The sequence below is a fragment of the Ovis canadensis genome, chromosome 20 (genome assembly GCF_042477335.2).
Source record: "Ovis canadensis isolate MfBH-ARS-UI-01 breed Bighorn chromosome 20, ARS-UI_OviCan_v2, whole genome shotgun sequence".
Taxonomy (NCBI): Eukaryota; Metazoa; Chordata; class Mammalia; order Artiodactyla; family Bovidae; genus Ovis; species Ovis canadensis.
The window spans coordinates 35,636,886-35,659,418 of record NC_091264.1 but is presented as its reverse complement, the minus strand read 5'-3'; the positions used below and the strand labels follow the sequence as shown (position 1 = coordinate 35,659,418).

General features: G+C 38.1%; 1 protein-coding gene across 2 annotated transcripts in view; it reads right to left on the bottom strand.

Moving 5' to 3' along the window:
• Positions 1–22,533, bottom strand: part of CD2AP (CD2 associated protein) — an 88,044-nt gene that overhangs the window by 37,798 nt on the left and 27,713 nt on the right. For both annotated transcript variants that reach the window (XM_069563352.1, XM_069563354.1), the window contains exons 2-3: positions 21,292–21,452; positions 4,164–4,317 (exon numbers count right to left, since the gene is read on the bottom strand). In XM_069563352.1, coding sequence (XP_069419453.1) covers positions 4,164–4,317; positions 21,292–21,452 — 315 coding nt within the window. The remainder of the gene's footprint in view (positions 1–4,163; positions 4,318–21,291; positions 21,453–22,533) is intronic.

Sequence of the window (22,533 nt, the reverse complement as noted above, 5' to 3'; positions counted from 1 at the left end):
TTCCTTCTCCAATGCATGAAAGTGAAAAGTGAAAGCTAAGTCGCTCAGTCGTGTCCGACTCTTAGCGACCCCATGGACTGCAGCCTACCCGCTCCTCTGTTCATGGGATTTTCCAGGCAAGAGTACTGGACTGGGGTGCCATTGCCTTCTCCACTTAATAGTATAAAATACTGCAACAACAAGTACAGATTTTTACAGAGCATTTCTTATAATATTTACTTAACATGTTAATACTTTGAAAACCCTATAAGGTAATTATTACTATCATCCTTGTGTTAGAGTAACTTGGTATTTTCCTCTGTTAAACTGTGACTTTTGAATCATCCATATCCAGTTTTTATTTGGCAGATTTGACTGTCCACATTAACACTGCTCTTACGGTCTTCATACCCACAGGTGTTACAGTATTCATCACATAAATGTCAAATAATTTCAGAAAAACCTTTTAAAAATATTTTGCATTTTCAAATATAAGTCATCACAAATGGGAAGTATAGCATGGTTCTTAAAAAAAGATCTAAATATTCAGGTCAAACAGAGTTCTTAAGTACTTCTTATATTATTTCTCATTTAATAACACTGTTTTAATTTTTTCCATCAAATGCTAAAAGTAAGAGCATATCATACTCAGAAGTTAGGAGGCTGAATTCCAAAATTTCAGAGATAGCAACAAAAAGATTCCTGATCTACTTTTAGTTCCATTTAGTTCTGGAAAGTAAATTGTCAAACTTTATTACAGCATTTTCTAATGTAAAAAAATTTTTTTTATCAATTTCTTTCTCTAGTAAGCAAAGGTAATCATCAAAAGTAAAGAAACATCAAGACTGAGCCATTTGCTACATGGCTGAATCTTTAAAATTTTTTTATCAGCAGCAATAAAAAAATCATATTAAGCCAGTAAGTGAAAAATTTAAGCTATTCAAGATTCTACCTGTACTGCTGAGATACACACTTAAGATCATCAAAATCTTAGAAAACATCATCATTACCACTATCATGAAGAAAAAAACTCATGTACTTAGGGATGAAGTATCACGTCTAACCACATATTTTCAACAGATATATAAAGCCAATACAACAAAGCAAGCTTAGGCGAAGAATATACCATGTTTAGCAGACAATTATTATTCCAACTTCTAAGACTAAATTTTTCAAAATAAAATAAAAAATTAAAAAACTTTACCCCATTCATATGAGAGATTGCAGCCAGGGAGCAGTCTTTGGAATGAGGTTTTATTCCCCTCCTTGGAGAAGGAAATGGCAACCCACTCCAGTATTCTTGCCTGGAGAATCCCATGGACGGAGAAGCCTGGTGGGCTACAGTCCACGGGGTCGCAAAGAGTCGGACACAACTGAGCGACTTCACTTTCACTTTATTCCCCTTCTAAGTCAGAATATTTCAATGTCAAAGGGCAGAGCCTGCACTACTAATATGCCCCTTCTTTTTTACATGTATGCTGCAAAGATGTATAATCAGTGACCATACTTTGATGAGATTCAGAAATTTATCTTCTTCAGTACTGACTCAAAGTTGGGAGGCATGTTACCAAACGTTGTCTGAGAATGAAACACTATGTGGATTATATTCTAATCAACCAAATTTTAATGTATCATCATTTATTTCTGTACAACTACCAATGACATCAATATCAATCTCAATGCATCTTTTGTATTTCAAAATAACTAGATGGAAAATCACTTCTGTAGCATGAATTCCCACTAATAAGGAATACAATATGCCATGAGTGGATTCATACCTGGTATCACGGTTTTCCAAATACAAAGTGGAATATCCACTAATATGCCACACTGCACATTATATACAATTGTGATGCTGAAAGACGTCAATTCTTTACTCCAAGTAAAAACATTCTACACCATTATCTCTGTGCCCGATTTTACAAGGGTCTCAGCAGTCATGCCATTTGTACATGTTTTTGCTATAAAAGTGTAAATTGGTTCTATTCTATAATTTTAGCAACTTTTTACAATCAACTTTGTCCTGGAAAATTTTCTGTGCTCAATCTAAAAAATAACTGTCTGTCTTGCTTAATTTACATGCAATAGCAAAAGTTTCAATGGTTTCATGACCAGACTTTGCACACACACAAAAAAGCCAACGCTCTTTGGCTTTGGAGATAAAAATAGCTAACAATTCCAGTCTCCAGATATCTATCATATTAACTATGTGAACTTTTCCTTGAGGTTGCTTAGTCAAAATTCGGCACACATGCAGATTCGCTTGTCTTGGCAGAGATTTGAACTGAACCTTCACAATGCAATGCTTACCATTATCAACCTTTACAATGGTTTGGGGTTTTTTTATATTAACAGTATTGATTAAAAGGGTATATACTACTATTTAACATTACAATGAACCACTTTTGAATAACTGATCTATTTCATTAACCAAGGAAATGATGCAAACTAACGGTAACAAAAAAAATCTGATTAAAAAAAAATTAGCTGCTTTTCCTGGAAAAGTAATCTGAAAGCAAAAACAACCTGCATCCTGTTTTAAATGTTACTTAGCACACCAAGTGACTAATTTAGTCTTTGCAGCACATTAAAAACAAGTCAAAAAGCCTAAGCTTCTTAGCAACAACTATATAATGGTTTCTCTTTCTTACAAGAAAAATGATGGACAGTGTTCTCAAAGAAGGTAAAGTTTAGTGTCCTTTCCTATTAGGAGACAAAATAAACTTGAAGCCCTTTGTCTAGCCTCTACTTAAGAAGAAGTGTGTTCCTTTATAGCTCACTAGAGCTAAAGAAAGTAGCACATGTATCTCACAACAGACAGAGATCATGAATAACTGTTTCATGGGTCTAAAACTCTCCTTGTGCACAGAAATTCTACGTAGAGATTCCCGTATAGGATGGGGAACTAACTCCGTTACCTACTCCCCAATCTCCAAAACAAACAGTTTCAGAATCCGGGACAACTAGAACTACTAAACAGTCCACCTTCGGGCAGAAGACTGAAGGCAATGTGGGTGACATCTAAACACTGTCTGTACACCGCATCTACTGGGAGAAAAGAACAAGTAGTACCTTGTAACTGGTCTCTCTCTGTGTCATGAAACCTGTTCATTTTTATGAAAACCTGTTTTTATTTTATGAAAATAATCAAGAGTGATATAATCTAGAAAGTAGAGATTTCCCCTAACTTCACAGACAGTAGCACAGAAAGTAACAGGTATGAGACTATAAAAATAAAAAATAATCTTACATTTACGAAACGTATATAGACAAAATTTCTTTATATTATAGGCTACTTGGTACACAAGGTAGCAACCAGCATCAAACACAACAGACCCCAACATCAAAGAGACTGATGTGGGGAGTGGCGAGGGAGGGAGAGGAGGTGGGTTTAAAAAAAAGAATGATCGAAGATGATAGTGGATAAATACTCATTTATAACTTATCAAATCAAACTGAACATAGTATTCAATCTCTAATGGGGCCTCAGGTTTACTATGGTAAAACACTATCTGCTCCCAGACTTGAAGTACTTCTTTGAGTAGCAGTCTTTCCAAAGACTAAGTTTTTGACAACAGCAATATTATTTATTTTTTTAAACCACTTTTCCACCAGCAGTACAATAAAACTCAAGAGTCTAAATGATCTAAGGTCATAAGACAGATTCAAACTAATGTCTGATTTTAAATGTGGCACTCTCCCTCTATATTAAACTCTTCTCTTAACATATTTACACCAAATACTTCAAAGGCGCTCTGCTAGGCCAACCACCTTGGAAAACTGAATATTCATGTTCAGATGGCTAACCAGTAAAGAAAATGCATTATCAAATGCTTGCATCTATTCTGCCTAAGGATGAGCAGACATTTTAGCATCCCATTTAACATTTAATAAAAAATATTCAAGTAAATTTAAGGCAAAGGATTAACTACCCAACAGAGCCTATAAGACTAACAAGAAAACAAAGTTTTCTATCTTAATTTACAATTCCTACAGACAGCTCATGCTGGATTACCAAATGAAGACTGATAACATGGGCCCGTAACTAGTAACTGAAGAATAAGCAGGAAGTTTCTGTAGTCTGCTACAAAAGGTTGATTTTTCTTAACACAACTTATGAACAGTTAGTTATAAAACAAACTTCTACTTTGATTTAAATGAAGAAGAAAAAATTATTTACATACTCTTCTTAATGTTTTTGGTTTGTGGAAGTGGCTGAATTCCTCCAGGCAGAAGTCCATAGGTGCTTATTCGTTGTACGAGATTTGCTACATTCCCGTGCCTTTCCCGCCTGATGGGCAAACTGTCATCCTTGGATTCTGTCTCTTTCTTAATTTCCTACAAAAGGGGAAATCAGCAGATAGGCAAATTAAGCTGTATTTCATTAAATTAAATCCTCAAATGCAAAATACCAAAACCAGGTACATTGATTATTATATAAAACAAAGTATCAGCAGTTTGCAACCTTTTCTCTGCCCATACATATCTAAAGACTATCACACACTTTGGTTACAGCTCCAACAAAATTTTATTTATGGACACTAAAATTTCAATTTCATATAATTTTCACATGTCATGAAATACTGCTCCTCATTTCACTTTTTCCAACTATTTATATAACTCTTAGCTGGCATTCTCAGTTCAGTGACACTATAAATAAACAGGTGGTATTTAGATTTGGCCCATGGGCTGTTGTCTGATAAACCCTGTTCTAAGTTACAGGTCTAAGAGAAGATAGGTAAATCTTCACGAAAAGAAGTATGAAGTTTTACTGGAAGACATAAAAGAAGACACAGGAAAGAAAAGTCATGCCATGTTCAGATGTTGAAAACTCATTATCATAAAGATAGCATTTTTCCCCTAAAACTGATGTATCGCAATTGAATAGATATGTCACAGATTTGGGAGAGCAATTAAACTAGTTCTAAATTTGTAGAGAAGAACCAATGACCAAGAACAGCCAAAAGACTTCAATGAAAAGAAAGTGAGGGGATTTTTTTTTAAACTAAGAAATAAAGAAAAACCATACGATACTACGAATCAGTGTGTATTGGCACAAAAATCCATAAACAGAAAAATGATTTATAACAGGTAAAAAGGGAGGGGAAAATATTAATCTCAAAATATATGGTGCATGCAGTGTTTCACATTTAGGCAGTAGGGAATGAAACTGGATTCCTGCCTCACACATTTAATATTAAAATTAACAGTTCCTGTTCATAAAAAGTAACCACAAGAAAACAGTAAATCCCTAACCAGAAGGTATTTTTCACATATAAAGTTAACAAAGAATCTATATCTCCAGGTGTTTATGTCTACTGCAATGTTAACTTGTTACTCTAGCTGGTAGGATTTCAGATTATTATGTTTGATGCTTGCTTTTTTGTGTTACTTTAACATGCCATATCATTTTGCAAACAGAAAATTTTTTCATTTTGGAATAACTGTTAAAATGATGAGAAACCATGAAAACTATTAAAGTATAAATCATAGAAGACACACAAAATATTTCACACTGTAGTGACTGCTTCATTTTTACTGGTAATGTATGTACGGAAAACTACTTCAATTGCTACTAATAATAAATGACACACCATATGAAAACTTCAGTTTTCAGACCACATTAAGTATTTTCAAACTAATAAAAATATGAAATCTATGCAAAAACTAGTAGCTGCAACCTCAACATGCCAAAGAGTATTAATTTTGGATTCTCCTGAACGTCTCATGAGTTACCTACATTTTAAAAAGACAAACATCGTATGTCTGAAAACTATTGTTTCCTCTCTGGTACAAGAGACCAAGAACTTGGCTTGATAATCAAATCTTATTCCTCTAAGAAAATAATTCCAGGTTGACCCAATGTGAGACAGGAGACAGATTCAGGAGAATATATCCTGGGTATAAATTTTATATCCTGGGTATAAATTTTCATTCTATCCTGTTCAAAGGCTAAATAGATATTTGTGTTACCTTTTAATAAAAATTAACCTTATAAACAGGTATGATATACAAGACAATAACAATGTCTACCACTTCTAAAAATATAAATTTACAACATATTGCTCAAGATCTAGAAACATTCTGAGGACCTTCAATATTCACTGAGAAATCAAACCCATGAATATTAGATATAATACATCTTCTGAGAACAAAAGACACAAAAAGAGGAGGAAAACAAAATATATATATATATACAATCTACAGTGCCTAAGGAAAACTCAGGATTACAGCCTTACACATACACAGTGCCAACTAAGCCATTATCAAAAGTATCAGGTGAGTTTAGGGTCTAAGCAAAATTACAGATAAGGTAAAGTCCACTTTAGGCTCCACCCCACTCCATCTCTGGAACCTCTTCCTGCTACAGTTTACTACCACCAGATATACAATCTCTTTCTCTCTCTCGCTCGCTCTCTCTCTCACTCTCCAATCTCTCTCCCCCTTTACCTCCCCCTTCTCTCTCCCTCTCTCTCTCTACTCTAGTCCCCCATTCCTAGACACACAGTGCCTCCAAATTATTCTTCGGCTATCATCTTAAATATCGTTTTTATTGAGCACCTATGAAGGGTTGTTAGTAAGGCTTCTACTGTTTCTTCCTTCTGCCCTGTATTTTGATGCTACAAAAGTGCTGCACTCAACGTGCCAGCAAATTTGGAAAACTCAGCAATGGCCACAAGACTGGAAAAGGTCAGTTTTCAGTTCAATCCCAAAGAAAGGCAATGCCAATGAATGCCCAAACTACCAATGAATGCCCAAACTACTGTACAACTGCACTCATCTCAGACACTAGCAAAGTAATGTTCAAAATTCTCCAAGCCAGGCTTCAACAGTACATGAACTGTGAACTTCCAGATGTTCAAGCTGGATTTAGAAAAGACAGAGGAACCAGAGATCAAATTGCCAACATCCACTAGATCATGGAAAAAGCAAGAGTTCCAGAAAAACATCTACTTCTGCTTCATTGACTATGCCAAAGCCTTTGACTGTGTGGATCACAATAAACTGTGGAAAATTCTGAAAGAGATGGGAATACCAGACCACCTGACCTGCCTTCTGAGAAATCTGTATGCAGGTCAAGAAGCAAGTTAGAATTGGACATGGAACAACATACTGGTTCCAAATCAGGAAAGGAGTATATCAAGGCTGTATATTGACACCCTGCTTATTTAACTTATATGCAGAGTACATCAGAGAAATGCTGGACTGGATGAAGCACAAGCTGGAATCAAGATTGCCAGGAGAAATATCAATAACCTCAGATATGCAGATGACACCATCCTTACGGCAGAAAGTGAAGAGAAGCTAAAGAGCCTCCTGATAAGCATGAAAGATGAGTGAAAAAGCTAACTTAAAACTCAACATTCAGAAAACTAAGATCATGGCCTCTGGTCCCATCACTTCATGGCAAATAGATGGGGAAACAGTGGAAAGAGTGTCAGACTTTATTTTTGGGGGCTCCAAAATCACTGCAGATGGTGACTGCAGCCACGAAATTATAAGACACTTGCTCCTTGAAAGAAAAGCTATGACAAACCTAGACAGTATATTAAAAAGCAGAGACATTACTTTGCCAACAAAGGTCCATCTAGTCAAAGCTATGGTTTTTCCAGTAGTCATGTATGGATGTGAGAGTTGAGCTATATAGAAAACTGAGCGCTGAAGAATTGATGTTTTTGAACTGAGGTGTTGGAGAAGACTCTGGAGAGTCCCTTGGACTGCAAGGAGCTCCAACCAGTCAATCCTAAAGGAAATCAGTCCTGAATATTCACTGGAAGGACTGATGCTGAAGCTGAAACTCCCATACTTTGGCCACCTGATGTGAAGAACTGGCTCATTTGAAAAGACCCTGATGCTGGGAAAGACTGAAGGTGGTAGGAGAAGGGGATGACAGAGGATGAGATGGTTGGATGGCATCACTGATTCAATGAACGTGAGTTTGAGTAAACTCCGGGAGTTGGTGATGGACAGGGAGGCCTGGTGTGCTGCAGTCCATGGGGGTCGCAAAGAGTTGGAGCTGAGCTACTGAACTGAGACTGAGAATCAGCCAGTAAATAAAATATTGACATATTAACACTGTAACATCTCTTTCCTACAAATTTGGCTTCCTTTACTGACTTTGAAAATGACTCCAGAGATGCAGTAAGAATGAGCCCTCACTTAAAACAGGATCATGTACTGACAAAGCAAAGTCAGAAAACTAAACCTCACTGTACAAATAAGGGAAGTCTTCTACACAACAGGTAATGTCAATACAGAACCAGTCAAGGAAAAAATACAGCGTGGATGATTGCCATATAGATAAGAATGTAGTACACATTGATTTGCTTGTTTTCATAAGGATAAGAAAGTAGGGTAAGGAGCAGGAAGTAATAAATTAAAGGAAAAGATAAAAAATATAAGCAAGTAAGAAGCAGCTTTAAAAAGGTGGAAAGGATAGTTACTCTTGATCTGAGGAAAAGAAGAATACTTAATTCCAATCACATTAATTAAAAAAAGATAGAAGGTTCATCAATAAAATTCATGAACCACTCCATCATGTTGAAATATACCTATTTTATAATTTGATTATCTAATCATGGTCAGTGAACGACCATGATCTGAAAATAGGAAGCAATTACCTCTAGAATATAGAAGCAAAGGTCACAAAGAATAATAAAAACCAGATCAGATGGCAGGAGCATTCTTTTACTTCTCAGATGAAAGAGGCAGATAACTTAACCAACAAATCTCTAAACAGAGTTACAGTTCTGCTTATGCTAATTAAAATCTGAGGAATACAGTAGTCCCTCCTCATTCATAGGGTCCCAAGACCCCCAGTGGATGCTTGAAAATGCAGCAAACTGAGTCTTACACATACTATATTTGTTTTCTCCTATGTACACATACCTAAGATAAAGTTTAATTTATAAATTCAACACAGTAAGAGATTAACAACTGATAATAAAACAATTATAACAATATACTCTAATAAAAAGTTACACGAATGTGGTTTCCATCTTTCAAAATAACTTACAGATATAATACCTTCTGCATCTTAACTATGCGCTTATCACACACTGTGGCAGTGACTTTTCCAGTCTCAGGTAAGACAGCAAAACTAGCAAGAATTCCTTCTCTCTTCTTCACAATTTCACAGACAGAAGATTCATTCCTACCGTAGATCTTAGCAACCTCAGCCGACAACTTTTTCTTGTTTATTAAGCGTTCACACCTTTTCACTCATATGCTTTCTACTGGCATATCCGAGTGGTCAGCATCACTACTCTTGCACTTTGGGGCCATTATTAAATAAAATAAGGGTTACTCGCCCACAAACACTGGGATACTGAGACAACTGATCTGATAATCAAGAGGGCTACACCTAAGCAACTAATGAGTAGGAGACGCTGGACAAAGGGACGATTCACATCCCAGGCAGAAGGGTGCACAGTTTAAAACATGACTTATTTCTGGAATTTTCTGCTTAAGTATTTTCAGACCACACTTGACTGTGGGTAACTAAGGCTTCAGAAAGCAAAACCAAGGATAAGGAGGGGACTACACTTAATTACTTTTAACATTCAGCATTTCCAAAAGTGTTACCTAAAACTAGTACCTTCAACTTTATAGAAGTATAAGTCAGAAGATATGAAGTGATATTACTAAAGAAAAGAAAAATAAGCAAGATTACATGTTTATTTGATACACATCCACTGTTAAAGGTCACATAAAATCAAACCGTCATTTATTTCATTCAAATAATAATTCTTCCTATGGAAATACTGGAATAAGATTTTAAAACTAAATCAAAATGTGATATTTAAAAAACAAACAAAAAAATCACTGAAACTCTTTCAAAGTATCCATCTCATCATCATCTTATTTCCCATATTGCTACTTCACTTTTTTTAAAAGCAGTTTTAAAAAGATGTGAATAAAGATTTAATGTCCACTTAGCCATTTAACTTATGAAATCTAGAAATAAAATGAAAACAAACATTTTTGAAGGCAAGATAAGTTGTCACACTACATAATATTTAAGAAAAAAGCAGGTGCAGTGATTTGAATATTTTTTTCTAAACCAGAAAAAAAAATTTGTTCAGAAATTTAGGTCTAAACAAGAGTAAACAGCTGAATGATTTTTACTTACTTACCGGCTAAAGTGTGAATAACTTCTGTTTCCTTGTTCCTTATTATACCAGAAAGTCTAAAACATTATTATCAAGCTCTGAGAACTCTTCAAAAGGGACAAAAATCCCACTTTATATAAAAAATATAAAGAACAGCAATTCACTTACCAGCTCTGAAACATCTTCTGTGGACATACTCATTTATTTTTTAAAGCACTAAGGTAAAAACCGTATTACTAACAGATCTTAGAATAACCTGTAGCACCACCACGGTATAAGTATAGTGCTCACAGGAAAGCTGCTTCAAAGCTCGAACATTAGCATCTCCTACCACAAATACTCTCGGGCTAATACTCAAGTCCAACTAATAAAAATAATTTCTTTTCACCTCCTTTATATCTTATTACATTGATATTTCTCTGGTTCCTCCGTACTGCCCCGTGTTTCAACACTGGTCAAACTTTCAAGTGTACCTTGAATAGTAATGCTCCTCCCACTCTCCTGCCCAACCTCCTCTGACTCACTCTCAGTGAATCAGACCATGGCCTCTACCATACCCGACACTCCTCAGTGAACAGAGTCCACTAACGCTTAGTAAATGCATACAACTAGTCAGCTGCACTATTAGCTACTCTCATGGTTATCTTAACCTTCAGAAAAAGTGAAAATTGCTCAGTCATGTCCAACTCTTTGTGACCCCACGAACTATACAGTCCATGGAATTCTCCAGGCCAGAATCCTGGAGAGGGTAGCCACTGTTCCCTTCTCCAGGGGATCTTCCCAACCCAGGGATAAAACTCAGGTCTCCTGCATTGCAGGTGGATTCTTTACCAGCTGAGCACTAGGAAGCCCTAACCTTCAGAAGAAAGGTATAACTTAAAGGGTATCAAATATGCTTATTACCTTTTTACTGAACACTAATCTACTCTTATGTTAAAGGTAACTAATATTACATTTTTCTGAACACTAGCTTTATAACCACAGCTTAAGGGAAAAACAGCTATTCCAACACCACTTCTAAAAGGAGAAATACCTATATCGTGCGAGTTTTTAGACTGCTAAAAACATGCATTATAATCTCTATTAAAATGCATCACCATCTAGATTATCTTGTGGAAAGATGGAATACATACACTTTTCCCTACTTCTCTCACTAACCACAGTTTAAATTCGGAACATTACATAGACATAGAATACAGAATAAAGAAGAAAATTTGACAGCATCAAATGTTAATGAGAACATTAAAGAAAAACACTCATTACACCACTGGTAGGAGTTTAAATTAGCATATTTATTTAGTGAGAAACCTGACAGTTGATGCAGCAAATTCTTAGCTATGCACATAATCTACAAAGGGATGTTCATTGCAGCACTGTTTTTAATAGCTAAATTAGAATATAGCTAAATATTCATAAAATATGCTAAAGACATAAAATGGAACACTATATGGCTATTACAAATTGAATCCTAAAGGAAACGAACCCTGAATAATCACTGGAAGGACCGATGCTAAAACTGAGGTTTCACTATTTTGACCACATGATGTGAAGAGCCAACTCATTGGAAAAGACCCTGATACTGGGAAAGACTGAAGGCAAAAGGAGGTGACAGAGAATGAGGTGGTTAGACAGCATCACCAATTCAATGGACATGCATCTGAGCAAACTCTAGTAGACGGTAACAGTGTGCTGTAATCCATGAGGTGGCAAAGAACTCGACACAATTTAGCAACTGAACAACAAAGGAACTTCTGGCATATGTGCTGCTGCTGCTGCTGCTGCTGCTGCTGCTGCTGCTAAGTCGCTTCAGTCGTGTCTGACTCTGTGCAACCCCATAGACAGCAGCCCACCAGGCTCCGCGTCCCTGGGATTCTCCAGGCAAGAACACTGGAGTGGGTTGCCATTTCCTTCTCCAATGCATGAAAGTGAAAAGTGAAAGTGAAGTCACTGAGTCATGTCCAACTCTCAGCGACCCCATGGACTGCAGTTTCTACCAGGCTCCTCCGTCCATGGGATTTTCCAGGCAAGAGTGCTGGAGTAAGGTGCCATTGCCTTCTCCGTATTTATGCACAGGTAAATACATATAGAACTGTGTTAGAAGGATACACACAGCTTCAGAACACAGGCAACTGGGAGAAAAAGAAATGAGAAGAGGGTAATAAGAAAAAAACTCAGTGTTATATGTCATGTTCTCTTTATTATAAAGTTAACGCTCTGAAGCAGAAAATAACAGTGACAACACTCTTACATTAAGTTCACAGATTCTTGTCCTACAGTTTTTGTAAAATATTTTCTAAATCATATATACAGATGAACTAACATTGCAAAGAGACACTGAAAACAGACATGTTAGCCACACACAAAAAATTTACAGTATCTATCATGTTTCGTAACAGGCTACAAACATGATGTGACCTTTCTATCCATCTTCCAGCCCTATTTAAATGCTGCTTTTCAGTACAGTTATTCAAAACAGTAACAGCAGCATGAGTTTTCTGCAGGAAGCCTCACTGTACCGTCGACACCACAGTTCTGTGTTTACAAAGCACCATACTACTGTCCCACTGAAAGCTTATTTTCCAGTAGACAAAAAAATTACAATTTTTCCCTGAAACTTCTAATGCGCATCTGAAATGATAAAGCCAACTACCTTACTAAACTGTGGACTCTACACTGTTGTTCATTACCTGTGGTTAACTTTTTGATAAAAATTCTGCTTTCAGCCTCTTCAATAAATGGGGTTGGGAAAACTGGACAAGTACATGTAACAAATGAAATTAGAACACTTCCTAACACCATACACAAAGATAAACTCAAAATGGATTAAAGACCTAAACGTAAGACCAGAAACTATAAAACTCAGAGGAAAACATAGGCAGAACGGTCGATGACATAAATTAAAGCAAGATCCTCTATGACCCACCTCCTAGAGTAATAGAAATAAAAACAAAAGTAAACAAGTGGGACCTGATTAAACTTAAAAGCTTTTGCACAGCAAAGGAAACTATAAGCAAGGTAAAAAGACAGCCCTCAGAATGGGAGAATATAATAGCAAATGAAACAACTGACAAAGGACTGGCTTCCAAAATATACAAGCAAATCATACAACTCAATACCAGAGAAACAAACAACACACCCAAAACATGGGGAAAAGACCTAAACAGACATTTCTCCAAAGAAGGCATACAGACGGCTAACACACACAGGAAAAGATGCTCTACACTGCTCATTATTAGAGAAACACAAATCAAAACTACTATGAGATATATCACCTCACACCAGTCAGAATGGCCATCATCAAAAAGTCTACAAACAATAAACGCTGGAGAGGGTGTGGAGAAAAAGGAATGCTCTTACACTGTTACCGGAAATGTAAACTGATACTGCCACTATGGAGGACAGTATAGAGATTCCTTAAAAAATTAGGAATAAATTCATCATATGACCCAGCAATCCCACTCCTAGGCATATGCCCTGAGGAAACCAAAACTGAAAAAGACACAGGTACCCCACTACTGAATGAAGCACTACTTACAATAACTCTAACACAATAACTCTAACACAATAACTCTAAGCAGCCTAGATGCCCATCAACAGACGAATGGATAGAGAAGTTACGGTACATATACACACTGGAATATTACTCAGCCATCAAAGGAGCACATTTGAGTCAGTTCTAATGAGGTGGATGAACCTAGAATCTATTATACAGAGTGAAGTGAGTCAGAAAGAGAAAGATAAATATTGTATTCTAATGTATATATATGGAATCTAGAAAAATGGTACTGAAGAATTTATTTACAGGGCAGTTAAGTGAAGAAGACCTAAAGAGCCTCTTGATGAAAGAGAAAGAGGAGAGTGAAAAAGTTGGCTTAAAGCTCAACATTCACAAAACTAAGATCATGGCATCCAGTCCCATCACCTCATGGCAAATAGATGGGGAAACAGTGGAAACAATGGCTGACTTTTATTTTCCTGAGCTCCAAAATCACTACAGATGGTGACTGCAGCCATGAAATTAAAAGATGCTTACTCCTTGGAAGAAAAGTTATGACCAACCTAAATAGCATATTAAAAAGCAAAGACATTACTTTGCAAACAAAGGTCCGTCTAGTCAAGGCTATGGTTTTTCCAGTGGTCATGTATGGATGTGAGAGTTGGACTAAAAGCTGAGCGCCAAAGAATTGATGCTTTTGAACTGTGGTGTTGGAGAAGACTCTTGAGAGTCCCTTGGACTGCAAGGAGATCCAACCAGTTCTTCTAAAGGAGATCAGTCCTGGGTGTTCACTGGAAGGACTGATGTTGAAGCTGAAACTCCAATATTTTGGCCACCTGATGCGAAGAGTTGACTCATTTGAAAAGACCCTGATGCTGGGAAAAACTGAGGGCAGGAAGAGAAGGGGATGACAGAGGATGAGATGGTTGGATGGCATCAATGGACATGGGTTTGGGTGGACTCTAGGAGTTGGTGATGGACAGGGAGGCCTGGCGTGGTGTGGTTCATGGGGTCGCAAAGAGTTGGACATGACTGAGCAACTGAACTGAACTGAACTGAATGAAGAAACAGACATAGAGAACAGACTCATGGACATGGGGTGGGGGGAGAAGGTGAGATGTATGGAAAGAATAACATGGAAACTTACATTACCATATGTAAAATAGATAGTCAATGGGAATTTGCTGTATGGCTCAGGAAACTCAAACAGAGGCTCTGTATTAATCCAGAGGGGTGGGATGGGGAGGGAGATGGGAGGGAGGTTCAAACAGGAGGTGATATATGCTGCGTGGGTGCAGGAGGGCCTAGAGCAGCTATTCCACGTTCAAGGTCAGGAGGGGCAGCGGTGAGGAGATACCTCTGGTCCAAGTTAAAGAGCAGCGGCTGCGCTTTGCTGGAGCAGCCATGAAGAGATACCCCACATCCAAGGTAAGAGAAACCCAAGTAAGACAGTAGGTGTTACAAGTTGGCATCAGAGGGCAGACACACTGAAACCATAATCACAGAAAACTAGTCAATCTAATCACAAAAAGACCACAGCCTTGTCTAACTCAAAGAAACTAAGCCATGCCCGAGGGACCACCCAAGATGGGCGGGTCATGGTGGAGAGGTCTGACAGAATGTGGTCCACTGGAGAAGGGAATGGCAAACCACTTCAGTATTCTTGCCTTGAGAACCCCATGAACAGTAGGAAAAGGCAAAATGATACTAAAAGAGGAACTCCCCAGGTCAGTAGGTGCCCAACATGCTACTGGAGATCAGTGGAGAAATAACTCCAGAAAGAAAGAAGGGATGGAGCCAAAGCAAAAACAATACCCAACTGTGGATGGGACTGGTGATAGAAGCAAGGTCCAATGCTGTAAAGAGCAATATTGCATAGGAACCTGGAATGTCAGGTCCATGAATCAAGGCAAATTGGAAGTGGTCAAACAAGAGATGGCAAGAGTGAATCAGCGAACTAAAATGGACTGGAATGGGTAAATTTAATTCAGAGGACCATTATATCTACTACTGCAGGCAGAAATCCCTTAGAAGAAATGAAGTAGCCATCATGGTCAACAAAGAGTCCGAAATGCAGTACCTGGATGCAGTCTCAAAAATGACAGAATGATCTCTCTTCGTCTCCAAGGCAAACCATTCAATATCACAGTAGTCCAAGTCTATGCCCCAACCAGTAACACTGAAGAAACTGAAGTTGAACAGTTTTATGAAAACCTACAAGACCTTTTAAAACTAACACCCAAAAAAGATATCCTTTTCATTATAGGGGACTGGAATGCAAAAATAGGAAGTCAGGAAACACCTGGAGTAACAGGGAAATTTGGCCTTGGAATGCAGAATGAAGCAGGGCAAAGACTAATAGAGTTTTGCCAAGAAAATCCACTGGTCATAGCAAACACCCTCTTCCAACAACACAAGAGAAGACTCTACACATGGACATCACCAGATGGTCAACACTGAAATCAGATTGATTATATTCTTTGCAGCCAAAGATGGAGAAGCTCTATACAGTCAACAAAAACAAGACCAGGAGCTGACTGTGGCTCAGATCAAGAACTCCTTATTGCCAAATTCAGACTTAAACTGAAGAAAGTAGGGAAAACCGCTAGACCATTCAGGTATGACCTAAATCAAATCCCTTATGATTATACAGTGGAAGTGAGAAATAGATTTAAGGGCCTAGATCTGATAGATAGAGTGCCTGATGAACTATGGAATGAGGTTCGTGACATTGTACAGAAGACAGGGATCAAGACCATCCCCATGGAAAAGAAATGCAAAAAAGCAAAATGGCTGTCTGGGGAGGCCTTGCAAATAGCTGTGAAAAGAACAGAAGCAAAAAGCAAAGGAGAAAAGGAAAGATATTCCCATCCGAATGCAGAGTTCCAAAGAATAGCAAGAAGACATAAGAAAGCCTTCCTCAGTGATCAATGCAGAGAAATAGAGGAAAAAAACAGAATGGGAAAGACTAGAGATCTCTTCAAGAAAATCAGAGATACCAAGGGAACATTTCATGCAAAGATGGGCTCGATAAAGGACAGAAATGGTCTGGACCTAACAGAAGCAGAAGATATTAAGAAGAGGTGGCAAGAATATACAGAAGAAAAAAGATCTGTACAAAAAGATCTTCAACCAAGAAAATCACGATGGTATGATTGCTCACCTAGAGCCAGACATCCTGGAATGTGAAGTCAAGTGGGCCTTAGAAAACATCACTACAAACAAAGTTAGCAGAGATGATAGAATTCCAGTGGAGCTATTTCAAATCCTGAAAGATGATACTGTGAAAGTGCTGCACTCAATATGCCAGCAAATTTGGAAAACTAAGCAGTGGCCACAAGACTGGAAAAGGACAGTTTTCATTCCAATCCCAAAGAAAGGCAATGCCAAAGAATGCTCAAACTACCACACAATTGAACTCACATCACACGCTAGTAAAGTAATGCTCAAAATTCTCCAAGCTAGGCCTCAGCAATACATGAACCATGAACTTCCAGATGTTCAAGTTGGTTTTAGAACAGGCAGAGGACCCAGAGATCAAATTGCCAACATCCACTGGATCATGGAAAAAGCAACAGAGTTCTAGAAAAACATCTATTTCTGCTTTATTGACTATGACAAAGCCTTTGTGTGGAATAAACTGTGGAAAATTCTGAAAGAGATGGGAATACCCGACCACCTAACCTGCCTCTTCAGAAACCTATATGCAGGTCAGGAAGCAACAGTTAGAACTGGACATGGAACAACAGACTAGTTCCAAATAAGAAAAGGAGTATGTCAAAGCTGTATATTATCATCATGCTTATTTAACTTCTATGCAGAGTATATCTTGAGAAACGCTGGGCTGGAAGGAGCACAAGCTGGAATCAAGATTGCCGGGAGAAATATCAGTAACCTCAGATATGCAGATGACACCACCCTTATGGCAGAAAGTGAAGAGGAACTAAAAAGCCTCTTGATGAAAATGAAAGAGGAGAGTGAAAAAGTTGGCTTAAAGCTCAACATTCAGAAAACGAAGATCATGGCATCCGGTCCCATCATTTCATGGGAAATAGATGGGGAAACAGTGGAAACAGTGTCAGTCTTTATTTTTGGGGGCTCCAAAATCACTGCAGATGGTGACTGCAGCCATGAATTTAAAAGACACTTACTCCTTGGAAGAAGTTATGACCAACCTAGATAGCACACTGAAAAGCAGACATTACTTTGCCAACAAAGGTCCATCTAGTCAAGGCTATGGTTTTTCCTGTGGTCATGTATGGATGTGAGAGTTGGACTGTGAAGAAGGCTGAGCGCTGAAGAATTGATGCTTTTGAACTGTGGTGTTGGAGAAGACTCTTGAGAGTCCCTTGGACTGCAAGGAGATCCAACCAGTCCATTCTGAAGGAGATCAGCCCTGGGATTTCTTTGGAAGGAATGATGCTAAAGCTGAAACTCCAGTCCTTTGGCCACCTCATGCGAAGAGTTGACTCACTGGCAAAAGACTCTGATGCTGGGAGGGATTGGGGGCAGGAGGAGAAGGGGACGACAGAGGATGAGATGGCTGGATGGCATCACTGACTCGATGGACGTGAGTTTGAGTGAACTCTGGGAGTTAGTGATGGACAGGGAGGCCTGGCGTGCTGCAGTTCATGGGGCCGCAAAAAGTTAGACACGACTGAGCGACTGAACTGAACTGAACCGAACTGATGGCTGATCCATGTTGAGGTTTGCCAGAAAACAACAAAATTCTGTAAAGCAATTATCCTTTAATAAAAAATAAATTCATCATAAATAAATATACGGCTAAAAGAAAATTTTTAAAAATTCTGTTTTGTAATAATTTTATGCTTACAGTAAAGTTGCCAAGGTACTGCCCACAGTTCCCATATATCTCCCATATATATGCCACATTGATACCTGGCCTAACTTTATTACACTTGTCAAAACTAAGAAATTAACACTAGTACATGACTACTAGCAGAACCACTGACTTATACAGATTTCACAGGTTTCCCCTAACATCCTGTTTCTGCTCCAGCAGCCAATCCGGGACACCACAATGCATGTGTTACTATGGTCCTCAGTCTCTTTTCAACACCAGTCTCTCAGGCCTTCCTTGTTTTTGAATGACCTTTAAATTTTTGAAAAGTACTGATCAGATAGTTGTAAAATGTTCCTTAACTTGGGTCAGTCTGATTTTTTTTCTCACAAATGGACTGCAATGATAGGTTTGGGAGAAGAATAAATACCAGAGGCTGAGTAGATACATGGTATCAGCATAATTTATTACTGATGATGTTAGCCTTGATCACTTGGTAAAGGCAGTATTTGCTGAATTTCTCCACTGTAAAGTTGCCATTTTTCTCTTTCATCTATTCTTTAGTCCAACCTACACTTGAAGGATACTTGGGGGTGGGGACAGTATTTACAAATATTATTTGGAATAATTCTGTAAGATTTATCCTTTCTATTCCATTACTTACATAACAATCTATTTATATCAGCATTCATTTATTTAGACTCGTGCATTATCTATCTGCTTTTCAAATACTAGGTTATTTTGATGTTCAACCAGCTTTCCAGTTGGCACCTATGTTGCCTTGACATGGCCCATCATTTTGTTTTTTTCCAAATTCTTACTCTTGGCACTACTAGCTGCTCCAGGCTCATCCTGTGAACACCGTGTTGCAGCCACAGGATCAGCCATAGGATCACTCCTCCCAGGAGCCTCCTTTTACTGGAAAATGATATTCTGAAACCAAGATCTGAGCACCGAGCGTACTCACTGGTACTGGTGTGTCACTGCTTCCAGGCCCTCAGTGGAAGAAATGAGGAATATATATATGCCTGTGTACTGACCGGCGTATAAACACACACATATAGAATTATTTCTGTATGTATCTGTATATATTTTAAATTAAACATGAGTTCATGCTAATGTCTCCCAACTCTAGTCCACCCTGTGGTTCATTTTAATCCCAGATTAAGCTTCCCTCCATCTCCAAGCAAACACAAACAGCATCCTCTACGAGCAGGCAGTTCATTAAATCCAAGTTCTACAATTAGCAGAACTGTAACAGGACAGGAAAATATATTTTAAGATGGGAGTCCCATGACAGGTCATCTCCACTACTGTGACCACATGTCAGCACAGGGACTACCTATCAGCACACAATTCAAAAGAGAACCATAGTAATATTTCAGACTAAGTTCCTTTTTTTTTTTAACCACTGTTGTATTACTTCAACATATTTTTCCTGAAAAGCCACTTTCCCCACTCACCCCAAAAAAAAGAGAGAGAGAGAGGAGAGGCCAATGTTGCAGCTTACTACAGACAGACTAGACTAAAGGCAGGCCACTTTAAAAGGAAGAAAACAAAACCATTATGTGATTTTCCTTATATCATTCTACCAACAAAGGCAGATTTAATTTGACTGTGTTTAAATGCAGTTATTCTACTTCAATTTTGACAGCATCTACTTTACACTCCATTTTAGATTAGAAGAAAGTCAATTTGTAAAGTAAAAAATAAACAAAAGAGCTCAATTTCTACTACAGCTTTTCTCAGGTCTTTTGAGAGGTAAAATGTAGTTAGTTCACCTTCTCTAAAATCAATTAACAAAGTATGTGTTCATACTTAGTAAAACCGCAGCTGAGCAAATATTTACGAAGCATTCACACTGCACAGACATTCTAACAACTACTCTGTAAGTTGGACAAACCAAATGAGAGATAGACTCGAGCCTTCCCAGAAGAGCTCACAGCCACAAATTCATGAGAAGAGGGATGTAGCTGAATGTAAGAAAACTAATCTAGAAAATAAAGACAACTATAGCAGTGTTAGTTGCTCAGTCGTGTCCAACTCTTTGCAATCCTACGATCTGCCCATGGAATTCTCTAGGCAAGAATATGGCGTGGGTTGCCATTCCCTTCTCCAGGGGATCTTCCCAGCCCAGGAATTGAACCGGGATCTCCTGCATTGCAGGCAGATTCTTTACTGTCTGAGCTACCAAGGAAGCTCTGGGTTAAGACTATTATAAATGGCGTGTAAATACACAGATATCTTTTACTTCTTTTTTCCTCCTCTAAACTTCTGAGAACTTTTTTAGTTTGTAATATATTTAAAAATCTTGATTGTTTTCTGGCAGAAGTGACTAGAACATTATTTAAAAAGGAATGACTGCTACAATGCTAAAACTTAAAAATAAGAAGACAAGATTCTCAGAGGGGTTAGAAGAGCAGCGAAACCCAGGAAGTGTTTTTCCTCACACTTGAGTAAAGAGGCAACTATCTCAGATTTCAGTTCAGATTCTGTTTTATTAGCTAACCAACCCTGGGTAAACACCATTTAACCTCTCAACCTACATGTCATCGATTTAAGATGGGGCTATCATCTGCCCTACTTCCTCCACAGGACGTTTAGGATTAAATGGAAATGTAGACAGCAAAGCTCTTTGCAAATTACACAGTGCTAACACACACACACACACACACACACACGCACACGCACACGCACACGCACACACACACACAGAGTTTTGTAATTCCCCAGGACACCAGGCAACAATAACATTCATTACAATGATACCTGAGTCTCCAGTTATTTTAATTCCTCAGATGAAAAATTTATCTAAAACATTTTTGTGTTAAAAATATGTGTCTGCATTTCTTCAAGATTAAATCCTATGGAGCAACAGCAAGGAATTAACCGAGAACACTTACCTTAACAAAATTATCAGGAAACATTCCTCTCCTCCCGTTCAGTTCCCCTTCCAGCCATCCTTCCTCCTGCAGCTTCCTCACGTTCCTGATGACTTCCCCAACTCGGATCGTTAACTCATCATCATGGATAGCATCGTAGTCATACTCCACAATATAGTCAACTAAAAACAAAAGAAACAAACATCTAAAAAACTTAACTCATGAAATACTACTAACCATATTAATAAACTTAAAACTAAGGGACCTATTTAGCAATGATTAATACAACAAAGACACCATCAAGGCTTACCTCAGTTTTTAATATTTGGCTACATCCACAAATTTCTTTTTTGCCTAACTATAATGCACAGTACCAGTGTTAAGGAGAAACCTCAACACAACGTACAATTTATCTCGTCAGTTATTCTGCCTATCAGCTATACATCCTTTGTGACAAACTCTAAGCAGGTCCCCACGATACCCATCTCTTGATATTCATGCCCTTGTGTAATCCTCTCTCCTTCAGTGTGAATGTGATCTATGACTGACTTCTAATCAACAGAATATGACAAAGATGACGGATTGTATGTGATGACATAAGGCTGTAATATCCCCTTGCTAGGAAACTCTGTAACTTCCTGGCTTTGAAGTCGCAAGTTGTTTTGTTGAGCTGGCCTATGGAGAGGGCCACGTGCAAGTAACTGAGGAAGTCTCTGGATGAGAGCCCACAAACAACTGAGGCCCTCAGTCCAACTGCCCACAGGGAGCTGAATAATGCCAGCAGCCTCATAAGCCTGGAAGCAGATCCTTCCCCAGCTGAGAAGCCGGCCATGAGCAATACACTGACTGCAGCCCTGCAGAGGACACAGCCATGCCCGGACTGAAGAAACCACAAAAACCGTGAGATAAAAAATGTGTATTATTTTTATCTGCTAAGTTTGTGGCGATATTTTTCACAGAAGCGTAGAAAATGAATACACCCTGAAATGAAAGCTGTTAAGGATTTTAAGGTTATAGGACAGCATATAAGCATACTATTAACATTTTAACTAGTTATACCACCATTACCTTTTCTTCCTCCTATAAGAACGATTAAGAAAAAAGAACACATATACACAACTACACCAAAAAAGAAAAAAAAAAAGGAAAGGGAGTATAGGCAGACACTGTTGGCTACCAAACAAACAGCCATTCCCACACCGACTCCTCCTCCTTCTTCCTTTCTCGCTGAACCCTGATTTTGTTCAGGTATTCTGGAACCCT